A 22038-nucleotide genomic window follows, 5' to 3' on the forward strand; every position below is an offset into this window, starting at 1 on the left:
GGACATAAGAGCAATGTCTTTGTCAGGAAAACTCTCCCTTCTCTACAGTTGAGGCAAAAAAAATTAATCTTAAAAACGAGCATGCGTATAAATAGTCAGTACAGACTGTAGGACTACATACAATTGTTTGTATGCATATAGCGGTCAATTTGTGTTTAGGCTTTTACTTGTGTGAAGGAGAAGCGAGAAAATTGCACATAAACATTATCTCATTTTTCTATTTAAGTTATTTATTTATTCATTTATTCATTTATATCAAGTACTAAAAAAGCAAAAGACAGATGTTTGAGACAATATATGATTTCTCTCTCACAAACTTAGTGACGCGTTTTTTTTTTTTTTTTTCAAGTAATTTCTGTTGAAATACGAACGAGAAAATCAACTGACCTGTGACTGAAACAAAGCTTGGCTGTCACCGGCCCGTATGAAAGTATGGTTGTCCATTGGAGAGCGCCAAATAGAGCGCGTACTGTCATTGATGAGGCTTGTCTATCACCGGAGTTACGACAAACTACAGTTACTTGCCACGTTGCATAAAAAAGCACCATGAAAAAAGATAAACAGGGAAGACAGAAAAAGTGGAAAAGGAAGACACGCATGCGCGAACACTATGGATAAAAGCTTTCAAGTTTACAGTCGATATGCTTTCAACATATATAACTGAAAAACTGAACAAATATTATTTGTTAAATATTACAGATCTGACTATATCTGTGACGATTAAAAGAAGAAAATGTAGGACGTAAACTGCTAAAAATGACATAAAGGTGTAAAACTACCGAGACTTGTCAACTTGACACGTAGAATCACATTATAGGTCTGTATGAAGCAGAGCCCAGGTTGGCCATGGGTAAAGGATAATGTTTTCCTACGAGGTAAAAAGGGATATAATAGAAAACTGCGATTTATATGGCTCATATAGAAACTGATTACACAATATATAATTATGAATTAGTATTTCGTTTATAAACATTAATCGGTATTTACTATTTATAATTCGTGAATTACGAACTATATTACGAATACGAATTTTGTAGTTCGTAAAATACGATTGAGGTAGTTCGTGAGTACGAATTCTGCAATTCGTAAATACAAAATGTGAATTATGTAATTTGAAATTACGGATTATCTTCTGTAAAAAGAAGTTATCCATTTTGTATTGATTAATTATGAAACTCCTAATAACGAATTAGGAATTCGCTATAAGTAACCTTCAGGCACATTTGCCAGTTGTCCGTATGTTGAAAGTATGTTTAATGCATTCCAGATGTGGACAACTGGTAAACGGGCAAACATTCAACATACGGACAACTGGTAAACTGGTCAACATTCAAGCTGGGATACAATATGTCATATTGTATGTCATTCAATATACAGACAACTTTTAAAGGGGCCAACATTCAACATACGCATAACTGGTAAACAGGCAAACATTCAACATACGTACAACTGGTAAACGGGCCAACATTCAACATACAGGCAACCGGTAAACTGGTCAACATTCAACATACGTGCAACTGGTAAACGGGCCAACATTCAATATACGCATAAATGGTAAACTGGTCAACATTCAACATACGTGCAACTGGTAAACGGGCCAACATTCTACGTGCAACTAGTAAACGGGCCAACATTCAACATACGGACAACCGGTAAACTGGTCAATATTCAACATACGTGCAACTGGTAAACGGGCCAACATTCAACATACGCATAACTGGTAAAAAGGCAAACATTCAACATACGTGCAACTGGTAAATGGGCCAACATTCAACATACAGACAACTAATAAACTGGTCAACATTCAACATACGTGCAACTGGTAAACGGGCCAACGTTCAATATACGCATAAATGGCAAGCTGGTCAACATTCAACATAAGTGCAACTGGTAAACGGGCCAACATTCAATATACGCATAAATGGTAAACTGGTCAACATTCAACACACGTGCAACTGGTAAACGGGCCAACATTCAATATACGCATAAATGGTAAACTGGTCAACATTCAACATACGTGCAACTGGTAAAGGGGCCAACATTCAACATACGGACAACCGGTAAACTGGTCAACATTCAACATACGTGCAACTGGTAAACGGGCCAACATTCAACATACGGACAACTGGTAAACTGGTCAACATTCAAGCTGGGATACAATATGTCATATTGTATGTCATTCAATATACAGGCAACTGGTAAAGGGGCCAACATTCAACATACGCATAACTGGTAAACGGGCCAACATTCAACATACAGACAACTAGTAAACTGGTCAACATTCAACATACGTGCAACTGGTAAACGGGCCAACATTCAATATACGCGTAAATGGTAAACTGGTCAACATTCAACATACGTGCAACTGGTAAACGGGCCAACATTCAACATACAGACAACCGGTAAACTGGTCAACATTCAACATACATGCAACTGGTAAACTGGTCAACATTCAACATACAGACAACTAGTAAACTGGTCAACATTCAACATACGTGCAACTGGTAAACGGGCCAACATTCAACATACAGACAACCGGTAAACTGGTCAACATTCAACATACGTGCAACTGGTAAACGGGCCAACATTCAATATACGCATAAATGGTAAACTGGTCAACATTTAACATGCGTGCAACTGGTAAACGGGCCAACATTCAACATACAGACAACTAGTAAACGAGCCAACATTCAACATACGGACAACCGGTAAACTGGTCAACATTCAACATACGTGCAACTGGTAAACGGGCCAACATTCAACATACGTGCGACTGGTAAACGGGCCAACATTCAATATGCGCATAAATGGTAAAAGGGCCAACATTCATCATACGCACAACTGGGTAAACACGCAAACATTCAACATGCAGACCACTAGTAAACTGGTCAACATTCAACATACAGACAACTGGTAAACGTGTCAACACTCAATATGTGGACAACTGGTATACGGGCCATTATAAGGTGACGTACATATGCTTCACCTAAAATTTTCTCGGGCATTGAAGAGAAATTATGTTGTTGCCCTCATACCTCATATGCATGAGGCAAGTAGCGTTTGAGGGTATCTTCTTTGTAATGTTCACTTCAATAAGCGATGTCTCCAAAAGATGCAAATCAACAAAAAAATTCCGATGAGCCTGCTATATTCACATTTTTCACCTGCAGCATACCATATTGGGTGAACACGCTTCAGCCACATATTGCATACAACAAATTGAAAAATTGGTGTTTAACGTTAATCTGTGTCTCGTACATTTCCCCCAATTCTCCCTACAAGCAATAATATTAATTCTAGGTCTTAATTTATTCGTAGCGTAAAAACTAACATGTCTGTATGTAATTCATCCCCGTTAACCACCGCCATGCCCTGCAATGCACAGTAAAAGTCTTGTTGATATTAATTATAAAATTACAAACCTGTTTTGAAAAGGAGCGCATTTCTGTCAATACAAGTTCATGTTTCCGTGAATAAAAAAATCTGCTGACTTAAACCATGAAAGGTGTTTTTAGAGACAAGTCTAAAATGAAACCATAACAATATCCGTCACCTTTGTGTAGACATGCAGCACGTGCGTAAATATAGGGCAGAGTACGGCTTTTATTTTGTCTGTCACGATTAGGTTGTGATAAACGATGTTAAAAAGGTACGCCCTATACGGACCATCCTAAACGCCAGGCTCGACATAACTGTACTCCCTGGAAAAACGACTCCGCTATTTCCAACGGACTTTTCAGGGTAATACTATGTTTTTGTTTTCTTGTACAGTTAACAGTTACCATTATTTTGCATACCACGTGGAGTGGATTTAGATTACAAACAGGTAACAGGGTCATATTCCATCTTGTAAACATACATTTTGTACGTGGGAAGGTCGGCCAGCAGCCTGCGGATGGTAGTGGGTTTCCCCCCTGGCTCTGTCCGGTTCTCTCCTGCCATAATTCTGGCCACCATCTTATCAAACACAAATAAATAAATAAATACATAAATAAATAAACATACATGTTACATTGTCTCAGGGGAGGTATGCCTATATACATTTTTATTTGATTTGTTTATTTATTTATGTGATTGGTGTTTTACGCCGTACTCAAGAATATTTCACTTATGCGATGGCGGCCACCATTATGGTGGGAGGAAACCGGGCGGAGCTCGGAGGAAACCCACGACCATCCGCAGGTTGCTGGAAAACCTTCCCACTTAGCGCCGGACAGGAAGCCAGCATGAACTGGACTTGAACTCACGTCGACCGCATTTGCATTTGAAGACACGACTTTACTCCTAAATCTCGGTTGATAAAGCTCACTTACTGTATACCCTGACGTAATGAGATCAACTCTTATTAGTTTTCTGATTTTAAAAAACTCCTGTTTGCACGTAAGCTACAGTTATTTTGAAACACTTTAAGTGGTTTCACACTAAAAGAAAACTCAAATCAAAGTAAAGTAAATTAGGAATTTCTAAGGCTTCTTTAAAAACATATGCAGTTAGACACCGAGCTTTTTTCCTAACCTATAGTATGTATCACTTTGTTATTGGGGTTTTGTGTATGCCTAACCCACGTATAACCACAAAGCTTTGATGTGTTAATCTGTCCAAATGATTGTGATGTGTCACATCCTAACATGCGCTAACCACTAAACCGTTAGAGGCCACTCCCACACAATGAGAGAGCAGACTTAACCACTTAACAGAGAGAGTCATGTGCACATTTCAGAATATAACTTGTCAAAAGCATCATTTTCGTGGACACAGGCTTATTTAACATCTAAGTACAGTAAAATTTTTCGTATGGTTTACCTGTCAGCAAGGAAATTGATCAACACAAAAGAACATATATATGTAGGCCTTACATAGACAATTAAACGCTCGAGGAGCGCAGACATGCACCAAAAGCATGTCTGCGTTCTCACTACCAACACTATGCATGGTAGTATCCTTATCTAGTTCACAGGTTTCAAGTATTAAAGTGTGTTGATCAAGTAAAAATAATGGCTGCTTGTCTGAAATGAATGACAATAAGGAAGTGGGTGCAGAAATACAGAAAAACATTATTCTAACGGGTATTTTTGTTTGTTTGTTCGTGTTTTTTTTTTTTTCGCGAAAGAAGAAACACATAAGCAATTGTTTTCTAAGCTGAGTTCTGTATTACAGGTTCTCGCATTATTTGACAGCCCGACAATCAAGTTAACTTATTAGAAAGGTTCTTAAGTAAAAATGAGCTATTAACTAAATGTTCCTTTGACAAATGTAAGGGGAAATTCATATGACATCACATAACTTACAGTACCGGCCCGGATAGCACAGTTGGTAGAGCGTCCGCTTCGGGACCGGTAGATCCAGGATCAATCCTTGATCGAATCACACCTAAGACTTTAAAAGAGGAAGTTGTAACTTCCTTACTTGGCGTTCAGCATGAAGGGGATAGTGCAACGACTGGTTGACCCGTATCAGTATAATGGCTCGGGCGGGGCGGCTCACTTGCCTTCGGTAAGTTGTCTCAGTGAAGCAGCACTAGATAAAAGAGCCGTGGAAATACGTCCTGCTACAAGGAGGCACATCACACGTACATGCACCCTAAGGATTCCTTCGTCGTCACATGACTGAAAAATTGTTGAGTACGACGTTAAACCCCAAGCACTCACTCACTCATAACTTACAGATGATCCAAACAGACCACCATACATCATCCCGTTTTAAGTACTTTCTATGGAGCAGCAAAGAATTATGAAATATAAATGAAATATAGAACAGTTCTGGGGAAGGTTTTGCCTGAGGCTTCGAATGGCGCTTTTCGTCCCATCATTTATATTCATAAGAAACATCCACGGTCATCCTTGGGTAATTTATAATATAAAGTAGGTTGGACAAACAAACCGGGTTTAAAATGTAACCTTGTAGTCTACGGTAGAATGAAATTATCAGTGAAATTATGCACTTTAATAGCACAGTTGTTATAAAAGTTATTTATTTATAATGCATGGGCGAGTAGCCTTATTTTAGTTGCGATCATACACACCAAAAGAAAAAAAAGGTTATTGCATGCGAAATAGAACCAGTTCAGCTTGTTTCTTGTAAATCATAAATGAACTATAAAGGTCAAACTCTACCTATCCTCTGTATACGATGGAAACGTATAATTCGAAACAAAGAAAGAAACAAACAGTTGAACATAAATAAGGATATACAAAAACGCCCAAGCGTTTCCGGGTATCATATCATACAGAGCGTATAGACAGACGCGGTGGAGTAAAACGTAACATTCCCGTTAACTTTTTAGGGTAAAAAGGTTGTTTTATTATTGTTATACCGGAAAGAAAATGAGATATGATTAAAGGAATATAGAATCGCTTCTGATTGGCTGGTGTGAGAGATATACGAGTCCTGCATATGCCTGGCCTAAGCTGAATTTTAGGTATGACAGATTTATTCAAGCGTGACCAAGGCCGTAGGTTTTAACCCAGGAAGTCTTATCTTCACTGACAGCCAACCAGCACCGATTCTGTATCCCTTTAAGGCAGAAGGATGAGTAATCGAATTATTATAATAGACCCTGTGCATGTTTAAAAAGCATCCACTGTTAGCAAAAGTACGGTCAACAATGGAACGCCAAACAAAGGTATACGCAAAAAATGAATCCACAAAATTTAACATAATGTCTGTTATCTGAGTGATGCTAGAATGTATTCTGTTCTTGGAGCAGATTATTCTCTTAAATATAACACACATATTCTGTTGATTCAACATAAAGATTCTGTTAGACAAACAGAATATTATGTTGAATGTGACACAATATTGTGTTATAATAACAGAAAACATTCTTAACATCACAGAGACTTTCTGTTCAATTTAACAGATTAATATTTTGAGTGTATAGAAGAGTTATTGTGCAAACCCTGTCTGACGAAATGTAATGAGACGTAATGTAATGAGTACAATATGAACAGATAGATTAACCGAATACTCGAGGTTTGGTATATGTATTCATGTAAAGTCTTCTATATGCATGGCCCCTGAGAGTAACCAAGTACAAACAGGAAGAGTAACCAAGTACCTGATGTTTAACAGAAGCATTCATACGGTGCTCTATGAATAATTCAACACTGTTCAATATAAATTCGCATGAGAATAACCGGGACACAGTATTACAGAAAGTATGAAAGCTTCAGCAAGTTTTAGCTTTACAGAATTCAGACCCAGTTAGGAGAAAACTACACACTAGACAAACTGCACACGCGCATAGGCGGGTGAAATTTAGGACTTATTGCACAGAATATACTTCCGTGTCATTTTTTTAAAATGTTAACAATAAACTGCAGTTAACATCACTGCATTTTTTACCTAACCAAGCTTAAGCCATGGTGCTAGAGGGCGTTTAATTTACCACTAATCAGGCATTTACAAGAACAGCTAGAATAAAATCCTGTTAGAGGTTTGACAAGAGGCCCTATTTCACTGGTTACGCGTGATCATTTCCCACACATTACACTGTCGTCGTTGGTATACTGTACGTCTTTAATTATGTCATATTCAACATAACACCATTTTAGTCTAATACAACCTTTATGTGAAATTGATATAATATTCGTGGTATACTTTCTAGAATAGTCTGCCGAAGTAACAGAATACATTCTAGACAGACCACATACTTTCTGCTAAATTTAGCAGATTGTTTTTAGGAGAGTTACGTTTTTTTTCATGTACCAGGGTAAGCAACTTTCCTATGATAACTTAGAGATTTTTTTTTTCCATTTTATAATTTTGGGTGTAAACATGTTTAGTTGTGGGACACTTCGTGTAGCATTGTGTTCTAAGAGTGTGTTTATTACATTGACATGCACACTTACGCTACAGTTTTTTCCTAGATTTATAGCCTTTCCTGTAAATCAAACAAGAAAACTAATCCCACTTAGGCCTACATAAGCGTTGTGACCGTAAATCATGCAGCAGACATGCACACGTTTTAGCTTACAATGCTGCAGTGTAACTTTTAAATCTAGATATACAGGTATGTTTCAGGTTCACCGATGAGTATAGGCCAGTAGACTTCCTCCCTCACAACATATTCAAACATTAAGTATCGCTTTACAACCGCGGTTATTGCAGTAGCTAAAGTTTGGCTGCTAAAAGTGCATTTTCAGAAGAATATAAAGACCCTTAAACGATCCTTTTATACCAACCCCTAAGTTTTTCTAATAAGAAATTAATCAGACGACACAAAAAAACTCTTAGCTGGCTCTATAAGGTGGATAAATTTTACAGAATCATGAAAAATGTGTTACCTGAAAAAAGCTAAATTTTATGTCATATACGGTACGGGCATATAAAGTTTCACGTGACGGATGTACATGTATATATTGCTATAAATGGGGCAAACAGAAAGGCCATTAAGGGTGACGTAAACCAGGTCAATGTTTGAGAATTACACCAGTATACAACAGAAAACATTTTATATACCGACAATGCACACGCTTTGTGAAAGCCATTGACGACAAAAAAACACTTTGCAAATGCCTTGTGCACATAGGTTTAGCAATAAATGCGTACCTCGTAATACTTTAGACACACATAAAACTTCTCGACATATTCGCATGTTTTATGAGATGGGATGCATTCTGTCTTTTGTGGCAACAGTCTGTACACTGCTCATACACTTGTGCGAAATCTAGGTTTATTTTGTAAGCCTTATATTTGGGAACATATACAAAGCAATTGCGCTCCACCTAGACTTGAGGATCATGTCAATCACCGTCCAACAAAGTGAGCTGGGGGCTGTTTCTCAAAGGGGTCGTAACGTTACGCTGACCTAGTCACCATGACGTCGCTTACTCACGGCATATGCCGCCTTGGTATATACGACAGGCATAACGTTACGACCCCTTTGAGAAACAGCCCCCTGAGGTTCAACGGTATATATAATTATATAAATAAAAACATTTTTAAACTGGCAGGCGCAAATTATCATTAAGTGCCTGACGGTTACAGAGTATCGGTCTGTAAAGACAAAAGGTCTTAAATAGAAAGATATTGTCTAAAAACGTTCAACAACTCTTCTACAGCTGCTAAATATATTCCACGAAGCGAGTTCTTGCCAGCACAACCCTGTCGGTAGTGCCGCACACTGTTAGAAGGCAAGTGAGGGTTCTAGAAGCTGCATGATACTTTATACAAGCTGCAGGATTCTTTGTACAAGCTGCACGGTACTATGTAAGAGCTGCACGGTACTCCATACGAACTGCATAATACTTTGTACAAGTTGCGCGATACTTTTGTACAGGTTGCGCGGTTCTCTATACGAGCTATACGGTACTTTGTACAAGCTGGACGATACTCAGTCCGAGCTGACCGATATTTTCAAGAAGCTATATGGTGCTCTGTAAGAGCTGCACAATACCGTATTCTATACGAGCTGCATGGTACTGTGTACGATCAAGCTGCATGATACTTTTTTACAAGTTACACGGTACTCTGTAAGAGCTGCACGATTTTTTGTACAAGCTGTAGGGTACCATGTACGATTTCCACCACACTCTGTAAGAGCTGCACCATACGTCGTACGAACTGTATGGTACAATCGAGCTGCACGATACTATGTACAAACTGCATACTACTGCGTAAAAGCTGCACGATACTTTGTACAAGTTGCACAGTACTATGTAAGAACTTCATGTTACTTTGTACAAGTTGCACGGTACTCTGTAGGAGCTGCACGATACTTTGAACAAGCTGCACGGTAAGCGCTGTACCGGTACTCTGTACGAGCTGTACATTACCCTGTGCGATGTTCACAGTGCTCTGTGCTGTGCGATACTTTGTACAAGTTGTACGATCGCATGTAAGAACTCCATGGCACTGTGTACGAGATTTGCGGAGGTATGGGAAATTACCTTTTCTGCGCTATACTTTGTAGAAGCTGCGCGGTACTGTATACAGCGACTCTGTTCACGTGCTGCACACTGTGAGTCACAAGATACTGCATGCGCAGTATAGCCGCACAGTAAAAGCCGCACAGTATACTGTGTCTTGTACTTTGCCTTACTGCAAAGTGTTAACCTGCCTTCTTCTGTGCGGGAATATTTCAAAGTATCGTGCATGCATTGGAATTTTTTACTGTGTAATTTTGAAAACTGCTAATATACAATGATTATTCACTATACGCTACGTGTAAACAATATGCTCAATATATATATATATATATATATATATATATATATATATATATATATATATATATATATAATTCTTCAGCGATTTGACATCAATAAATTCACACTCTATAGATTAAAAGGAGAACGAACGGAAGGACTTACAATGGCTCATGAGCATCTAAGGAAGATTATATCCATGGGGTCACAATCATGCATAAGCATGACTGTTTAAGAAGGTGTCATACCCAGGGCCCACTCCATGGAAAACAATTCCCATATTATAACGCTTTGAATAACTGCATTGTCACCATCCGGTCACACACAAAAGAGTATTCTTCATAAATGACAGGTGAAAGCTCATGCAAATTGTTGCTTAAGGGATCCTGTAATGAGGAACATCCTTTAATGAAAGCAAGTAATTGAAGAAGACTTATATCTTTTGAAAAGTTGTGAAAGTTTATCTACTTGTGCGTGTAACCGAAATTTTAGATGTCTAATGGCCGTTCAAGACGGGTGTCTTTGAGACTAATATACTCTTGCTAAAACTGATTTGTAGCGTAGCCAGCTGGATAAAGAAGACTGACATGCTGAATTTGCAACAGAAAAGATACAACACAAATTTTATTTTATGGGTTCCTCTGTTACTAAGTGGAAAAATTTGAAATAAATAATCTAGGTTTCACAACCCAAACTCAGCCGGATTTAACCACAATTAAGGCAAACATGCTACAACTTATAGGGCCTAACAATGCGCAAGGGCATCACAACATTTCAGATTTTCCTTTAAAAATCCTTTCCTTTCAAATGTTATATCTTTGTTTATGTGTACTGTAGTTCTTCAACTGACTTGTGTAGTAAACTTTTATGTTTAGTTTTAAAAATAAAACACATCTGTAGAGACAAAGGGTCCTGCTTTAGCATGTATTATTATTAGATCCGCTGCTAGTAAAACTTTTTAACATGATCCTCCGAGCTTTACATGACTAAGAAAAGCCCCATCAAGTTTATATTTGGCACTGAACTCAAAAGATATACTTGAAAATTAAACTCAACATACCGCCATCATATGCATCATGGTCATCATGGACATCATTTTGGAAGCTGTCTTTGGGATCCGTCAGAAAAAAAGTTAAATCCAATGATTCCGAGATGTGGTTGGAATAAAACTCCTGGATGTATATACGGCCTTCCGCACCTGTATACGTTACAGTATGGGTAGTCCTAAAGCAACCTCAGCTGGTAATATTGTCTGGTAAACACAGTCAGCGACAACAGGTGAATGCGCCCCCTGAATTTCTAAGTAAGTCACATTCCCATCCTCCTGCCACAGATAGCAAATAACAAGGGTGGCGCAAGTGCACTTGGTCTTCACCACAAGCCTACACCAATAACCACAAGTCTAGAGCAATCGCAACAGGTAGCAGAATGCGGCAATTTGACTTGGCCCCTCTCCAACCCTATAGTATAGTGGGCCTATAAGTATACTGGTAGGTATATTTAGTTACCTGGTTTTGAAGTGTGTGCTTACAGGTAAGCATCCAAGTGGGCGACATGCGACCTGGTCTGAATGCATACACAGGCACCTGGATATGTCACTGTTATCTATGTAGAGCAGTCAACTGACGATGAAGCTATTTTGGGTTAAGCCTTCCGATGAATATTAAACCAAAAAAAAAAACAAAAAAACAACGAAGAATGTCGCTATTGTGAGGCAATCAAGGATGACATTTTTTCTTCCTCAATCTAAGTCAAACTTGTTTATCATTTTTGAAAAGAATCCATCTCAATTTAACGCTCAGACTCTCAAAGAAAAAAACAAAAAGTATGTTTTGTCTGAGTGATGCTAGCATGTATCCTACTCTTATCTTATCTTTGGTGGATGGTCACATATGTCACATTGGTGGATGGTCACATGTGTCACATTGGTGGATGGTCACATGTGTCATATTGGTGGATGGTCACATATGTCATATTGGTGGATGGTCACATGTGTCATATTGGTGGATGGTCACATGTGTCACATTGGTGGATGGTCACATGTGTCATATTGGTGGATGGTCACATATGTCATATTGGTGGATGGTCACATGTGTCACATTGGTGGATGGTCACGTATGTCACATTGGTGGATGGTCACATGTGTCACATTGGTGGATGGTCACATATGTCATATTGGTGGATGGTCACATGTGTCACATTGGTGGATGGTCACATATGTCATATTGGTGGATGGTCACATGTGTCATATTGGTGAATGGTCACATGTGTCATATTGGTGGATGGTCACATGTGTCACATTGGTGGATGGTCACATGTGTCACATTGGTGGATGGTCACATGTGTCATATTGGTGGATGGTCACATATGTCATATTGGTGGATGGTCCATATGTCATATTGATGGTCCCATATGTCATATCTGTGGATGGTCACATGTGTCATATTGGTGGATGGTCACATGTGTCATATTGGTGGATGGTCACATGTGTCACATTGGTGGATGGTCACGTGTCACATTGGTGGATGGTCACATGTGTCACATTGGTGGATGGTCACATGTGTCATATTGGTGGATGGTCACATATGTTATATTGGTGGATGGTCCATATGTCATTTTGGTGGATGGTCACGTGTCACACTGGTGTATGGTCACATGTGTTATATTGGTGGATGGTCACATGTGTCATATTGGTGGATGGTCACATGTGTCAGATTGGTGGATGGTCACATGTGTCATATTGGTGGATGGTCACATGTGTCACATTGGTGGATGGTCACATGTGTCATATTGGTGGATGGTCACATATGTTATGTTGGTGGATGGTCACATGTGTCATATTGGTGGATGGTCACATATGTTATATTGGTGGATGGTTCATGTGTCATATTGATGGTCCCATATGTCATATCTGTGGATGGTCACATACGTCACATTGGTGGAAGGTCACGTATGTCATATTGGTGGATGGTCACATGTGTAACACTGGTGGATGGTCACATATGTCACATTGGTGGATGGTCCATGTGCCATATTGATGGATGGTCACATTTGTCATATTGGTGAATGGTCACACGTCATATTGGTGGGTGGTCACGTCATATTGGTGGATGTCATAAATGTCATATTGGTGGATGGTCACATATGTCATATTGGTGGGTGTTCAGATATGTCATATTTGTGGATGGTCACGTATGTCATATTGGTGGATGGTCACATATGTCATATTAGTGGGTGTTCAGATACGTCATATTGGCGGATGTTCAGATACGTCATATTGGTGAATGGTCAGATACGTCACATTGGTGGATGGTCACATATGTCATATTGTTGAATAGTCCCATGTGTCATATTGGTGGATGGTCACATATGTCATATTGGTGGATGTCCAGATACGTCATATTGGTGGATAGTCACGTGTCATATTGGTGGATGGTCACATGTAATATTGGTGAATGGTCACAAGTCATATTGGTGGATCGTTACATATGTTATATTGGTGGATGGTCACATGTTATATTGGTGGATGGTCACACATCATGTTGGTGGGTGTTCAGATACGTCATATCGGTGGATGTTCAGATATGTCATATTTGTGAATGGTCCCATAAGTCATATTGGTGGGTATTCAGATACGTCTTATTGGTGGATGTCTAGATACGTCATATTGGTGGATGGTCACATGTCATATTGGTGGATGGCCCCATATGTCATATTGGTGGGTGTCACATATGTCATATTGGTTGGTATTCAGATACGTCATATTGGTGGATGTCCAGATACGTCACATTGGTGGATAGTCACATGTGTCATATTGGTGGATGGTCACATGTCATATTGGTGGATGGTCACACATGTCATACAGGTGAAAGCCAAGTAGTCGCCGGGAAACTAAACATAAGACTGCTTCAGCGGAGCACCTTCCACTGTTTATTGTCAATTAATGGAACAATTAAGAGAAATCTTGACAATTTTCTGTCACATAGTAATACTGAAGACAAGTCTCGTGTGCCTCACCCATGAAATACAACCACTTCGATCCAATACTCGCGAGTTTAACAGTATGTGACGATAACTTCGATCTTCTTCTGAGAAACAGCCATAATATTGTTCACAAGTCAAAGCACGATCAGGTATAACAATGCTCAATGATTTAAAATTTGGTTCGCACTATCCTTCATTTGAGTGGTCAGGTTCGGACCGTTCAGACATCTTATCCAATGAAATGGACGCTCCACTATTTTCTGTTATATCGTATATTTTTTTCCCTTCTCTCATTGTTCAGCATGCTAAAACCAATTTTTTATGAACTTTTATGAACAACTATTCATCAAAAGAAACGGGTTAAAGGGTTTAAAAGATCGTACCACCAAAAACGTCTTGATAATCTTACCAAGATGGCCGCCAAAACAGCACAAGACTCTCCCTGACCAGAAGCTAGGCACAAAAGTCACGAATGGTTATCGCTATGATGAGAGATATCAACATTCACATCAGTTCATGTGTTTATGCTCAGACTGCTCACACTTCTCCTCATGTAACGTACATACGAGATATCTAGAATTAAGATAGTGAGACGTCTCTAGTTAGAAAGGTCGAGGCAGTGAGATGTCCTCTGTCGGCTTACAGATACATGACGTTATATCAAGGATTTAAGTTCCCTTAGATAACACCCCAATAGCGCTGTGCCTATCTTGGACCCTGGACAATAACACCGTATTGCTTCCGTTGTACTTAAAGTAAAAGTGCAATTTTTCAGTATACGTGCGTGTAGACAAACGCTTTACGAGCTCCCTGTAACGTACAATTCCTTTACAATTTACAATCTGCAAACAAGTTAAAGGTCAAGGACTTTGCGTTTTCAATATAGCGGGCTCACGATCATGTATAATAAATAATTTAATTGTGGGCCACATGTTCTGAGGTCATTTATTGTCATTTCATAAGAAGACATTTAGTGTCACGGGTACGAGTATAGGTGCATAGGGGTTATCATATTTTATCCTTTGTACCGCCTGTCTGTCCGTCGGTTGGTCCATCGGTCTGTAAAATTTTTGACCTCTCATGTTTTAACTTAAAAGAAATGACAACAAGCGAGTTATTTAGGAAGAATTAGGAGTGAAAACAGCACATTGTTTGGGCGTGTTTAGTAACGTTAGGTATAAATAAACTTTCAATGAAAATTTCTTACGAGGCCATGGGACGCGCCATTTTAGAACAACCGGAAACAAAATGTCGCGTCATTTGTACCCCAGGCACGTGGTTAATTTGGTCTAGTGTTGTCTTAAGTGAAATTGACTTTTGATGGGATGTCGCAGCCATTGTAAAGTCTTGTGTTTTTCTGTTCAACATATAACATAGCCGAGCGTAACCTTGGACGCAGGTTGTACACTGAACTTAGAAGATTATATCGTAGAGTTCAAGGCTGTATTATCACTGCACATATTACACTAATTATAAATCAATTCCCTGTGGCTTGCAAGATCACATCCTTCATTATTATCAAAAATGTTTCTCTTGATAGCACATACTACACTTTTATGACCAAAAATCTGTCCTGGTAGCAAATATCACACTTTTATGATCAAAACCCTGTCCTGGTAGCAAATATCATACTTTTATGATCAAAACCCTATCCTGGTAGCAAATATCATACTTTTATGATCAAAACGCTGTCCTGGTATGTACGTGTATTACCCCTTACAAACACGTCTTGGTAAATGCATGTGTACAGAATAAGTAGATATGATCTGTATGGAGCAATGTGAGGATGTAATGTATGCAGCCCAATGCCTGCAACGAATTGAAAGTGAGCTAGAATCTATGCAAGCCAACGCAGTGTCCATGTTCTGTGGGCCTGGATGTTATTTTCCAGCTGCATGGTGTCCATCAATTGCCTATCCTGTGCCCCATATATACCAGTAGCCTATAACCATGTGAACTTTGTCCAAATCTGCTTATACTAAAGTAGCTCCCCCTAACGAAATTGCAAGTAGGGGCGGTGTAAGGTCGCCGTTAGTTCATGCTATATTGGAGCCGATAGAGGATCTTATACTGCGCTGCATTGCACTGTTACAAAAGCTGGGGCAGTGATAACGCGATGCATTTAGCAGCTAAAATGAATATGTGACATTACTGTCCTTGCAGTCGTTGTTTTCACTAAAGATCATATGTGGCGCAAAACAGGCCAATGCCTATCAAGGTTCCTACATGTAAAACCTCCCAGCTTTTGAAAAACTGCTTCCGATCCAAAAACCACCGGAAGTCGGACCCCAGCTCGTTACCTCAGAAATTGTGCTGATTGACTGACTGATTTAACCTGAATGATTTAACCTGACTCTTGTTTAACGCCCTACTTTTTACTTTCTACGATGACGGTCAGTTCTGTGAGTGGAAGAGAAGAAAAAAGCAGATATAAGCACCCAGAAGCATCAAAACTGCTGAAAACAGACAGCCAAAATGCGGGCGTCTTTATTTAAAGCAAAAAATACCGTAGCGGTGTATACATATATTCACACAGTTATGAACAATAAAGATTTTGGCATATATATATATATATATATATATATATATATATATATATATATATATATATAGCAACTGTGGACTAACATTGTTGTATATACACAACGATGTAGAAATTTGAAAAAGTTTCATTGTTTTTTTTCTTTTGTTTTTGTTTTTTTTTTTATATACCTGTTCTCCACATTAGAACAATCAACTTTTTACCTATACATACATACAAGTCATCTGTAGCAACTGGCCCTGGCCCCATTTCAAACAGCAGTTGTAAGCAAAGTGATTTCAACTTTAAATGAGAAGAAAAAACAAAAATGATGCAGACTTCACATGAAAGAGTGTGAAAAGTTATTTGTACATGTGGTCTTCAATATGTTTTTCAGATTTTTGCAAGGAGAAAAGGACATATGAAAATAATTTTTGTAAGGTGATATTTGGGACCATCATTTGGAATGCATCAAAGGGTTCAAAATGAGGGTGAGACTCATGTTCAATAAACATATCTGAATGTAAATATGTTGTCTATACCATTTGCTGTCTTTAACACATGGTAAAATCTAAAGTCTGACAATATATGAGAACATATAAAGATATAAATGTGACCAATATACATATAATATGCATATACCAAGAGGCGATCCCCAAAAACCCATGCATAATTATTTTCAAATGTCTTTTTCTCCTAAAATAAAAATCGAAAAATAATTAAGGAAACATTTCAAAAAAAAAAAAATTTCAAACTCTTTTATTTGAAGTTTACATCATTTTTGAAGGTACCATAATCCAAGTCAATACCCCATATATAAAGACGAATACTTGTACACCTATTACATGACTTTAATGGGGGATTGAAAGTAAATCTGGTATTAAAAAACGTTTTTCCCTAAAATGCATAGGTGTCCATGTTATTGATTGTAAATATCCCAATAAAGCACCTTGCATGGGTTGGCCTGTCACGTACATGACCCTGCATCTACATCCTGATATACACATGCAGTCCAATTAACCTGCATATGTCTACATATACTGTAAATCTTCAACTGTTTCAACCTCTAAAGCACTTTTTTTCTTCAGTGGAATTTGTGCATACACAGGTTATGACACTGATATTGAAATCATTTGTGTGTGGCACCAGAAATGCAAGCTTCATAAAACTGTGCAAATTAGACCTTTACACCTCAAAATTAGACCTTTACACCTCATAGTTCTATCAGAATGTTTCAACTATTGGTCACAGAGGTACTGTGTTTACACCTGAGATAAACAACATAGAGGGAAGTTAATTGTTGACATCACTTTTTAACCATTGACAGAAACCATGCATAACACAGAATAGCGATTAAAAGATACAAAATGTGCCTCAAAAATGGAAATTTTAAGAAAGAAATAAAGCATAACTTTCTTCACTTCCCTTGAGCCATAACCTTTGTTTAAAAGTTCCTTTTTAATTTGTGTTTACACATGACAAGTCTGGCAATCTCTGAGAAATGACACAAACATGTTACAACCAAGCGAGGATTGTGGAATAAACAGTAACCAGGGCTACAGCCAAGCCAGGAATGTAGAGTAAACAGTAACCAGGGCTACAACCAAGCCAGGAATGTAGAGTAAACAGTAACCAGGGCTACACCCAAGCCAGGAATGTGGAATAAACAGTAACCAGGATTACAACCAAGCCAGGAATGTGGAATGAACAGTAACCAGGGTTACAACCAAGCCAGGGATGTGGAGTAAACAGTAACCAGGGCTACAGCCAAGCCAGGAATGTGGAATAAACAGTAACCAGGGTTACAACCAAGTCAGGAATGTAGAGTAAACAGTAACCAGGGCTACAGCCAAGCCAGGAATGTGGAATAAACAGTAACCAGGGTTACAACCAAGTCAGGAATGTGGAATAAACAGTAACCAGGGCTACAGCCAAGCCAGGAATGTGGAATAAACAGTAACCAGGGCTACACCCAAGCCAGGAATGTGGAGTAAACAATAACCAGGGTTACAACCAAGTCAGGAATGTGGAATAAACAGTAACCTGGGCTATACCCAAGCCAGGAATGTGGAATAAACAGTAACCAGGGTTACAACCAAGTCAGGAATGTGGAATAAACAGTAACCAGGGTTACAACCAAATCAGGAATGTGGAATAAACAGTAACCAGGGCTACACCCAAGCCAGGAATGTGGAGTAAACAGTAACCAGGGCTACAACCAAGGGTTGAATGTAAGGTTAAGGTAAAAGGCTGGGACTCTCCAGGATATTCCCTTCCCATGAATGACTGTTCATGATTGGAAGCACAACCTTTATATAAACCTATAAATATTTAACCACTTGGCTTAAAAAACAAACACCAAAAAAAACACCAAGCTGTTTCATAACATTTCATTGACGTTTATCGATAAAACCAAGAAAATCACAACCATCAACAGCATAAATTTCTCAGCTCATTTTTAAGCAAGAAAACCCCCCCCATCAACATATCAAGAATGTCACAAGAATGTCAAATCCAAATAAGAGATTTTGCTTATATGAGCATAGCATGTATGAGATAAAATTCACAGAGTATTTTACAATAACATAAAAATCATTATATAAGTTCACATGAAACTTTTTTTACCAATAACATAATAAGCAGTACACAAAGCTCTATGTAACATCTGAATGAAAAAAGATCTTAAAGGGATACAGAATCGATGCTAATTGGCTCACAGTAGAGATAAGATTTCCTGGGTTAAACACTCCAGCTTTGGTCACAGGTGAATAAGTCTGCTATATCTAAAATTTAGCTAAGGCTCAGCAGAGTCTGGTAACCTTTCTCTCACTCTAGCCAATCAGAAATGATTCTGTATCCCTTTAAGAGAAAGTTGCTATACAAAAGTAGGCCTATAATGAAGAGTTTTTCACTTACAGGACAGCCGTGAATTTTATAGGTGGTGAACCTGAGCAACCAGCACTGGCCTTTGGTGAATTACTGTTAACATTTCACAGAATTTCACTCACGAGCTGAAGTAAAAGCCTATTGGCGGAAGACACATGATTTACACTTTACTGCATGTAACGCCACCACCCAAATGACCTTAAAGGGGCTGTTGAACAAGTGGGTAAAGGGAATCTCGACAGATTCCTTGTGGGCGATTTCAGAGAACTCACACCTCATGAATAACAGCGAATGAAAGACAATTTTTTCTCGCACTTATCAAAATATACAACAACACAACAGTTAGAAATGGCCCTATTTTCTTGGCACGTTGTAATACCGTAAAAGACCATCACAGACCATCACATAGAAAAGCGCTTTGGATCTGTATTCCCAAAAATTAACAATAATTTACACAATAATTTCACAGAGTATTGTAAATTGTAAACCTGTTTCCAAAATGCAATAGGACTTACATGAAACCCTATGCAAAATATATTTAAGGAGGTCTTTGAAAGTTATCCCAGTACTTTCACAGCATTTCTTGTCTATATTGTTTATTTCTACAAATTATATTACATGTCAAGTCGTCTTGTGCGTGTAATAAAATGGAGAAATGAAACGACAAGTCAATGACATTGTAATCAATTTTATCTTTTCAGAAATTAGGAAAACACATTTGTGAACGAAAAAAAAAAAAAGAAAAATGAAAAAAAAAATTACCATTTTGTACACAAGATTTTAAAAAAACTTGACTAGTAAGTTGTTCTTTCCTGCTCTTATCTACTAAACCACTCCATTTTTCCATTCGATTTGCATATATCATGTACATTACTAAAAGTTCTTATAAAACAACTTATCAGCACAGGCATCAGTAGCAGGTAATCCATCTCATACAGAGCATAAATTCTTGTGACAGTTGGGGCAAGCAACAAGAACATAATATGATTAGATTGTTAAGTATGATGTTAAACCCCAAGCACTCACTCACTCACTCACTCACTCAAAATATGATTAGCTAATGCTCAAGTTCAATCTCAAAGTCACTGACTAGTATATACTGGCAGAGTTGAAACAGAAGAAAAATTAGAAGTTTACCTACAAAAAAATGTGTTCAGAAACCTAGCCTTGAATTTATAAAACCTCATAGTTAAATTGCTTTTTATTTTTTTTCAAATCAAGGTTAACAGTCCTAAACATGTTACACTTCATGCTAATTAACGTGTGGCCAATTAAACATTGCATATCAGTATATCACAAGTTAGCATTATTACCGGCGCTTTACATTTGTGTACATTGACTTGGATATTAACATGGCTACATGAAACAACAACAACAAAAAGGAAGTTTAGAATACCTGGTATACAATGGTTGAAGTGCAGGCTATAATCACTAAGATCATTGGTTCTAACAATCAGAATGTACTGGTTATCTGCAACAATTTCAATGGGAGTTTTACTTTGGTCCTTCAGTAGGACTGCAAAAGCTACAACCTTGTAGACCATTAGTTTAAAACCCCAAAGGATCACACGCAATAAAAAGATGTATTGTTCACAGATAATGGTAGGCGTTAAGAATTTACCAAAAAAATCTCGTGCATACACTTACTGATTCGTCCATAGCAAAATATATTCATTCAGGCTACATACTTAAAAAGAAAATAAGCTTAAAACAAGTAATCATACATATTACTGTAAGGATACTGAATTTATTGATTTATTTGATTGGTGTTTTACACCATACTTAAGGGTATTTTACTTATCATTATAGTCGGAGGAAACCAGGCAGGGTACTGAGGAAACCCGCGGTCTGAAACCTGGATGATCATCCGCTGTCTCTTGGGAGACTTTCCCATGACGAGGATACTAAAAGACGGCTCAACTCTCTCGTTCACCTAGTCAAAGTTAAGCTGGTTTAAATCTGAAAGTGGCTTTGAGCCATTTTGACATCACTAGTGTGAACGCAGAGGGAGGGGCATTTAATCCGGTGTATTTGCCCCAGCTTTCAACGTGGCTTTAAGCCTGTTTCAGGTCTTAAGCCAGTTTATCTGCGTTGTGTGTGAATGGTAACTAGATTAAATGCCCCAGATATGTGGAGGTCAGGATGACGTTGCACCTACTAAACGAGTTTAAATGTGACCATGTGAATGGGCAAATTCCTGAACTGGCTTAAATCCGGCTTGACCACATGGTCATGTGAACGCACGCATTTGTACAACTCGCTTCGATTAAAACCGGCTCAGATTTGATGCGGATTAAATTTTGCCCATGTGAATTGGGTATTAGTTTCCTCTATGTTTAGTGTCAAATCCAATATTGTCATGATAATTTTGTATTACTGCAAACACTGCTAAAAGTAATGGACACGTGTAAAAAACTTGTTTAATGGAAAAAAGAAAGTAACGAAAACATAACGATAACAATGTGAACATCTGCAAAGAAGCTGTTTAGCACCAGTCAA

The 22038-nt window shown here is 38.3% G+C and overlaps 1 protein-coding gene across 1 annotated transcript in view; it reads right to left on the minus strand.

Moving 5' to 3' along the window:
- Window positions 1-11449, minus strand: part of LOC135480510 (uncharacterized) — a 60187-nt gene extending 48738 nt beyond the window's left edge. Inside the window, exon 1 of the mRNA XM_064760356.1 lies at window positions 11209-11449. Within this exon, the coding sequence (XP_064616426.1) occupies window positions 11209-11244 (36 nt within the window). The 5' untranslated portion in view covers window positions 11245-11449. The remainder of the gene's footprint in view (window positions 1-11208) is intronic.
- Window positions 11450-22038: the final 10589 nt, after the last annotated feature.

This window comes from Liolophura sinensis, chromosome 13, assembly GCF_032854445.1.
Source record: "Liolophura sinensis isolate JHLJ2023 chromosome 13, CUHK_Ljap_v2, whole genome shotgun sequence".
In the NCBI taxonomy this organism is placed as follows: Eukaryota; Metazoa; Mollusca; class Polyplacophora; order Chitonida; family Chitonidae; genus Liolophura; species Liolophura sinensis.